Genomic DNA, 8,725 nt, shown 5'->3' with positions numbered 1-8,725 from the left:
GTAGCCCTGTAGGAACTGAGTTTACTCAGCTTCGCACTCTTCATCAGCATCAGGCATGTGCAAGGTGCTCTGTACATTCACTTATTTAAGTGAAATAAGAAGAATGACAGAATTTTTTCAGCTTATGTCACTCTTTTATTGTTGCTAAAGGGGTGAATAAATTAATAATAATAATAATAATAATAATAATAAATAATGATGCCAGATCCTTTGAAAAGATTATGGGCTTGTTTCAGAGATAAGCAGTGTGGTGAGAACTCTCAAGGTTGCATTCTATCCTGCAGTAGGCTAGGCCAAGAAAGCAAAGGAAGGAAAGGTATCAAAGTTTATGTGCAAGCTTCACTGAACAGGTGATATTATAAAACAGCTCCTTTCTTCCTTCCTTCCTTCCTTCCTTCCTTCCTTCCTTCCTTCCTTCTTCCTTCTTTCCTTCCTTCCTTCCTTCCTTCCTTCCTTCCTTCCCATCTCGACCCTCCCAGGTTCCCATCTATAAGTAAATAGCATTTGCCTTGATCTTCATGAGATATTTTCTTTTTAAATACAATCTCCAAATGAACTACGCCCAAGAATGGAAAAAAATAATTTTCATTAGGAAAAAAAATGTTGATAAAAACCTTTTTGGGCAGTGTGTGTGTGTGTGTGTGTGTGTGTGTGTGTGTGTGTGTGTGTGTGTGTGTGTGTGTGTTTGAGGGAGAAACAGAGAGAAAGAATGTACATTAGATGTAGGTGGAGGAAAAGTTTTGTATTGCTTATAGCCTAGTGAGAAACTCGGGGCATATTTTCTTGTGTACTCACTGTCAGAGCTTAGTATAGGTAGTATAACTTCAATATTTAATTTGTTAAAAGATTATTTTAAGGGAGAATGCATTCCACCTTCCAAAGCTGAATTAGAAATTATTAAGCCTCTGGAACACAACTTATTGGGAATTAAGCTCTTCTAGGCAGATTTTTTAATTAGGCAAAATTGTAAAAGCTATATGTAAGCTGAAGCGACAAAAGCAATCACTAACTTTGATAACATTTTTCATACAAAGAAGAAAAGGAAATAACTGGAAATCTAATCTTACACTAAGAATAACTTCTTGAGTAGAATATGAAAAATAAAATAAAAAATGAATAAAAAAATGAAATAATTTAAAATGAACAAAGTTTAAAGAGCGCAGCCAAATTGACGACAATAAACCTTTTTTCCTTCCTTGACTTGTTCGACAGAATGGGGATAGTTTTCATGGTAGCTAAGGTCTGGGGCCCTAAAGTCAAAGAAATAGTAGCAGCCAGTGTAAGAAAAAGCAGTTTTGAGATGAGTGAGAGAAGTGGAAATGCAAACCTTGTTTCTTTGATAAACGTTTTCAGAAGAAGATGTAAGTGACAGGAAAACCATTAAGTCAGTTTGGAAGAGGACGCCTTGTACTGTAACCATAGCTGGAAAAGGATTAGCAGCACAAACTCGCACGGTGCATCCATTTTATCTTGTGTCCTCTGCTGCCCAGTGCTATTTTATTCCTTTTTTTATGCCCTTTATTCTTGTCTCTCTGTTCCTCTTTGTTCTCTCATCTTCTCTCTGCCTCATCATACTTTTCTTTTTTCTGCCACTCTAAATTCCTCAGTGTCTTCATTTATGTTTTATAAAGAAACTATAAATTGTAGGATAAGAAAATAAGTTTTTTTTAAAGCTACCTAATGTAAATCAATAGGGATTTTTCAGTAAAAGAAAATAGAAAAACTTTGAAATTTAGTCTCATTTAATAACCTAATAGCTTTCTGAATATCTGTGCAGCATATAAGACCTAGTCAATTAGATCTTCCAAAAACCTAATTTTTCATTAATAGTCTACAATAACATTTTAGCTGTCGTAAACTAGCTTTTAGATAGGATAGTCCTTTAATCTTCATAAGAATATGTAATCACATGTTCTCTTTCTTACAGTTTCACCTTTTACGAGTCTACCTGTCCGAGAAGAAATGCTGGGGAAATACTCTAACCTTTCCTTGGAGAGTCATAACATATCACTGACTGGTAAATGTATATTTCAAATAATATAATACCAACCTAAGTTTTTATTTTATCAAGCCACTGCATTTTGACTCATGAAGTACTAATCCCTGCTTATGGTCTGGGAGAAACACACCAGTCCCTTGTATAATTTTAGCATATATATAATATATATAGTACCTTCTACTACATAACATAGAATGTGAAAGTCTAATGCCCTGAGGATGGTGTGCAGGGAGGTGGTAGCTAGTCTAGACATGGGAGGGCTAAGAAAGGCTCTCTAGCAAAGGGACACTTGGGAAGAGGTGAGGGCTTATTTTGAATTGCAGATACTCTTATTTTTTTTTTATCAGTTCTTGCTGGAGCATCCATTCAAATCACTCTGCATTGAGAGAACTCATGTACCTAGTGGAAGACCTTCAGGCAGATAAATTAAAGATGCCGTCAATAAGTCAATGACAGTGCTGCAGAAAAACAAGAACTCTGAAATAACACTCAGCTCTGCTTTCTCTTTTCTCAGTTTTGGATTTGTGTTTCAAAAGTAATCTTAGAGTTCTTTAAAAGACTAAGAGTAGCTTTACTAACAGTATTAAAGGTTTAATTAGCACATAACATATTTCAAACCTGTTATTAAGTCAATAACAAGTTTTATGCAACTACATGTCCAGGTCTTTAACTGCCCTCTTATCTGAGGAACTGTTTCTGTATTTGTTTAATATGAATAAAAGGTGTGCTTTTTCTTCCCCAATCTGATACCAAGGGAATGTTTGCATTGAGCTTCTCAGCAGAACATTTTTGTGACATTGAGCCACTCCTGTTTGTCCCCATTCTAGTATTTGAAATTTATTTATTCTTACTTGTAAAATTTAATTACAACGCTCCTGTGCTGTTACCTGTTCTCTTACTTTTTTGCATGTGCCAGTTGTTGCTTTACTCTGTCAGGATGAAACGTTTAAGAGAGATTCACGTGAAAACAGAAGTTTGCAAATCCTTTGACCAGCCTGGTGATGTTGGCAGCAGCACACACCCTCATTCACCCAGAACAGTTGGAGCCTGGTGGGGAAAAAGGGTCAGGTGCCCAGGGCGAGAGCAAGAAATGAACTTTTTAGTGTATGCCAAGCTGTTATTTACTTACTGAACCTGTTTGGAGGGCTTATCTCCTCACTGCTCTCTTATTCTAAGACTGCTATTGAAACCGGTACTCCTACTGCTCTGAGGAGATTGGGGGTGCACAGTTGTCACTGCTTCCTTACCTTTGGCTCAGCCTGATCAAACTTCAGTCAGGCTCTTCTCTTCTTTCCAGGCCCCTGAACTTCGACTTGCCCCAAGTCCGACCACAGCCCAATCATGCTGTCTGCTTCCACTCACTAGTTTGCCCAGTTCCTTCTCAAGAGTTCCTGCTAGCCTGCTGACCCCTCCCTATGAAAGGCCTATTTCTGTTTGATTTTGTGATGCCTGCAGATCCAAGGTCTGGAACATTTTCTCTAATGCAATAATTTTTGAATGAAGTTTTTCCTTATTGAAGTCCAGGTTTGTTATTAGCTGACAAAAGAGAGATTTGACATTAATTTTGTAACACCGGATCTTTTATCTGTGACCTAGATGGTTGCATTTTCATGTAAGTCGTTGTTCTGCTTGCCTTCTCATCAAAAAGTTTGGTTTAAGAATCTGCCTTTACTGAAACGTAGAATTTAAATGTGAAGATGTATTTGTGATTGTTAGGAACCATTGGCTTTCTTCTCATTGCTATCACTAATATTTTTAACTCACTTTATGAATAGAATGTTTTCATATTGTCATATCATTATTTATTTGACTTCTGCCAGTACTGATTATAAAACCACTCAAGTACATCTGTAAATGACACAACATTTCTATGATGTTATTTATTATTTTCTCTTTCCTCCTGGCCATTTTAGGAGTTGATTTCTCTTTTAGGATAAAATGTTTTTTGTAGAGATATTGAAATGTAATACATTAGTTGGAAATTTTGGGCCAACATTATAACATTGGCCTAGTTCTTAGCACATTTAACTTACTCAAAGATGCTTGAGACTGGGAAGCACAGGATCCTGTGCCTGGGAGAAGGAAAAACATGACCTTTGATCCATGAAATCCTGGTTGTTTATTATTTTATGTTTCTAAAATGTTGCTAATTACTTAACAGATACATGATATTGACTATGTACCATGTACAGTCCTGCATCCCTTAGGGACTGGGATCCGATCTGAGAAATGCCTGGTCAGGCAATATTATCATTGTACAAACATCATAGAGTGCACTTACACACACCTAGATGGTATAGCCTACTGCACACCTAAGCTATATGGTTTACCACCTTTGTATACGCAGTCTGTCGTTGAGTGAAAAGTCTTTATGCGGTGTGTGACTGACTATATATTTCTAAATAAAAATTAATTTAATCCTCATAACAACTGTACACAAGGAGTATTATTATTTGTAAGTGAACTGACCAAGGTTACAGCTGGTAAGCTGAAGCTCAGTTTTGAACTCAGTGTGGCACTAGGGGTCATGTTGTTAACCATTATATTATGCAGGTTTTCTTAATGCCCAATTACTAATTCTTTCAACAGCATCATTAAAACAATTATACCTATTTTAAGAAAATCTACATTAGCCTGAAGGTAAAAAGTTTCAAAGACAATGAAAATGAAACTATTTTAACTGCCTTATTTCTAAATAGGTTTATGTTAGAAATTGCATTTGCCGAGATAGTGAATATATTGTGAGCGTATAATTGACTTGACTAAGAATAAAAGTCTTTTTTTCCTTTTTCCTGATATCACTGGATTTTTAAAACTAATCTTCTGAGAATGGACTATTTTTATATTGCTGTACTGTTTCCCATTGTCAATATTTGGAATTCATTGTTTGTGTTACAGCAATTAGGGTGTTTCTTTATTGTTATTTTAATTTTTTTCACTTCCTCTGCATATCATAGCATTTGGTATCTTGATCAGTGTGTTATAGTTTAACCAAAGAGATTAAAATCAAAACATCCACTGGCAGTTTTTTTGACCACCCTGGTGATGTTGGTATAGGCTATCTCCAGTGGCACATTTTATTTACCATGTTGAGATGTGAGCAGCTGGCTTGACATGGTCCTAGTAAGGGATAGAGGTAGGCAAAGCAGTCATTAGAGGTACAGATATGTAGATTAAGGTACGGAGTAAACTTTGGGAAGACTAGTCAAGATCAAGAAAGGTTGCCGCATTGCCTAAGAGCCAGCCAGGGTTAGGGCTGTTCAGACTCCAGGGCTAGTTGCCTGGTCTATAAAATTGAGAAAAAGAACAGAAGTGAGACTCCTTTACATTTGGCTGCTCAGATACTATGTTGCCGAGAAGATCCTCAAAGGACTCCAACAAGGGGCGATGTTTCTCAGAGGCAGACTGCCAGTCCTCAAGCCTTACGTGAAGACTGTTGGTGTACAGAGGAAAAAAAGGGAATCCTAACATTCACAGAGAATGAGAGAAAGAGAAGACAGAAGACAGATCCACCATAGTAACACAAGTGGCAATAGCTGCAAGCAACTTTTGCTTTTCACCAGAGTTTCTGATTAGCAGAAATATTGAAATTTTGGTCTGGATAAATCTTTGTTTTAGGGAGGTGGAGTGTTTGGGGTATTGCAAAATGTTTAACAGCATCCCTGGTCTCTACCCACTAGGTGTGAGTAGCATGCACAAAGTTGTGACAACTGAAAACACTTTCAGATATTGCCTCATGTCTGCCCATGGCGGCGGGGTGTGTGTGTGTGTGTGTGTGTGTGTGTGTGTGTGCAAAAATGCCCCCAGTTAAGAACCACTGCTCTACATATTAAAAAGAGGAGCTGTGTAACTGTCCCCCAGCCCGTCACCATGGGAAGACAATGATTTAATAATCACATGGTTGTTAACATTTAATAAAGAATCTCACCAAAATGTTAGAAGATGGTGTTGATAACAGGCATGGGACCTCCCCTAATTGGTTATAATCCCATCGTTTTCCTTCCCTCCTGCTGAGTTCCGGTCCTCTCAGTCTTTGAGAATGAAGTCAAAGTTACATCTTCAATAAGGTACATTCAAAGAAGGACTATTTCTGTTTCACTGATATATATTTAGCATATTTTATTAATTTTTAATTGCATAAGTAAAAATGGGTTCATTAAAAATGTTGAAACATTATTTTATTTCCAGCAATATAGTAAATCAGAGAATCTGAAAATCCTCCTCACACCTAGAAAATCTAGAATATAGCAAATGTTCTTATAAATACACAGTTAAGTACACAAAAAAAGTAAAGACAATTGCCACTAATCAAATCTGGTAACCAAGGAATCAGAACTGTAAACTGAAGTCATGTTAGATTTCCTTGTTTGTTGCCAAGGCTCTTGAGTTTTAAGAGCCACAGATGTAAGAACAAAGCCTTGAATCTAGGCAAGGAGGGGAGTTGGAACTGAAAACTCCCAGAAAGCTGATCCTTCCTAAGCTTTAAACACAGTGAAAGGTTTGACCTAGGGGGAAAAAATTAGCTGACCAGCACAGGTGATGAGAAGTTAGATTCTTGGTCTTGGCTTTCTGCATCAAAAACAAAAACTCCTCTGAGTATTCAGAGACAAGAATCTGCCCTCAGCAAGGTTTAGATCTCAAATTTACATTACCTGCATTATGCAGGAGCTTCCAAGTACTGCAGTAGGTGCGATGCTTCTGCAGGAAAGCAAATGAAAAACATCTATGAATGGTCACCTACCCTGGCTATGCAATCTCTACTGAGGAACAGATCACAAGACAGCCACGTAAAAAACAATGAAGCAGCCCTGAACACAGAGTGAGCTAAGGAGCAGTAGGATTCGACAGTCCAGAACTTCAGATTGTAGAAATATTAGGTAAGGACATAAAAGGAGAAATATTAAAACATGAGAAAAGAATAGCCTGCTATCAAAGAAATAAAAATAAAAAGACAAAGCATGTTTGAAAAGTAACCAAATAGAACTTCTGGGGATGAAAACTTGCCAGAGGAAGTCAAAGCCCCTTTGCCCACCCACCACTTCTGTCTCTGCTCTTTCTCCTTTCTAGCCCTCTCTCTCTGTCTCTCCCTCGTTCAATGTGTGTATGTTCGTATGTATCCTTAGAGATTATGTAGTATTATATGATATTGTTCTGTATTCTTTAATATTAGTGGTATAGACATATACACATTGTTCTGAAAAATGCATTTTGTTATTTAACATTAGTTCTTGGAGATCTAGGCACTTCACATGGAACTAGCTTGTTTCCTTTGCTTGTGTACACAGTATAAATATACCAACTTAGACATTTTCTCTTAATGGACTCTAGTTTAATTTTTTTTCTATTGTAAACCATGCAGCAATGAACATTTGTACATATCTCTCTCTGGGTATAACTGCATATTCTCCTGGATTAATACTACAAAGTAGAACTGCTGAGTTAGAATTTCTGTGCATTTTTATTTTAATAGATTGCAAATTGCCATCCGAAGTAGTCTGACAATTTACCCCTTCCTTCCACTTGCATATCTGAGTATCATTTTTTCTATATCTTGACTAGCACTTAATATTAACCTTTTTGTCTTTGCAATATGAGTGTGAAAAGCTACATCATTGTTTTTTTTTTTTTAATTTGCATTTTGGAATTGGACATACTTATATATGTATGTATGTTTGTTAATATCCTTTCTTATAGAAATATTTTCATAGGAGTTTTTCACCCTCCAGTTTTTAATCTATTTGAAATATACTTTTATGTATTGTGTGTGACAGAGCACTAACTTTAGTCTTGTTATTTTTATATACATAGCTAATGTCTCAACAACCTTTATTGAATAGTTCTTTTTCCTATGGCTTTGAAATACCACCCTAATCATATTTCAAATTTCCATATATTATTCTGTTTATTGTTTCAATGTTTTTCAAACATTTTCTAGTGCTAGGTAAAGTAAGAAGTAAATTTATCCTGTAACCTGACACGCCACCCATGCATGAACATATGCAAAACAGAATGTTCATCAAGCAACAGCTAGTGTAATAAGTGTGTTACACTCTGATCATTTTTCTTTTCTTCCAATACATTAAAAAAAAATCAGGTGGTAACTACTAAATTGACTTCCTGACCCACAAATAATTTCCAACTTGTAATATGAAAAATTCTTCCTATTTTGTTTCATTAGTTTCCTGGAGTTTTCCAGCAACATTAAAATAAATATAATTTTGAAACATTTGATACAGCTTTATGTCTACACTCTGATCATTTTTCTTTTCTTCCAATACATTAAAAAAAAATCAGGTGGTAACTACTAAATTGACTTCCTGACCCACAAATAATTTCCAACTTGTAATATGAAAAATTCTTCCTATTTTGTTTCATTAGTTTCCTGGAGTTTTCCAGCAACATTAAAATAAATATAATTTTGAAACATTTGATACAGCTTTATGTCTTTGCTTTTTTTTTTTTTTTAAATGGGTTTTTGTATTTTCTGGACTTTTAGATTTTTTTCTTGGACATATAGATTTTTCTGGGGTAAGGTTCCACAAAAAATACTTTTTTGAAGATTTTGACTGACTTTCCACTGAATCTGTAAATTAATTTGGGGGATAATTAATGTTTTTACGATATTGACTGCCAGCTGTGATTTAGATCTCATTTGATTTAGGTTTTCTATTATGGTTAATTTTTCCTTTTAAAAATATTTTTAAAATTAAAATTATATAGATTTAA

General features: G+C 35.6%; 1 protein-coding gene across 1 annotated transcript in view; it reads left to right on the top strand.

Annotated features, from left to right (window-relative positions):
* The first annotated feature begins 1,213 nt into the window (after nt 1-1,213).
* The window catches only part of EMB (embigin), a 62,953-nt gene continuing 55,441 nt past the window's right edge, over nt 1,214-8,725 (top strand). Inside the window, exons 1-2 of the mRNA XM_025047218.1 lie at nt 1,214-1,361; nt 1,928-2,017. Of these exons, the coding sequence (XP_024902986.1) occupies nt 1,214-1,361; nt 1,928-2,017 (238 nt within the window). The remainder of the gene's footprint in view (nt 1,362-1,927; nt 2,018-8,725) is intronic.

The sequence above is a fragment of the Pteropus alecto genome, unplaced genomic scaffold (genome assembly GCF_000325575.1).
Source record: "Pteropus alecto unplaced genomic scaffold, ASM32557v1 scaffold73, whole genome shotgun sequence".
Lineage (NCBI taxonomy): Eukaryota > Metazoa > Chordata > Mammalia > Chiroptera > Pteropodidae > Pteropus > Pteropus alecto.
Note: the sequence above shows the minus strand (reverse complement) of the source record. Positions and strands in the feature narration are given on the sequence as shown.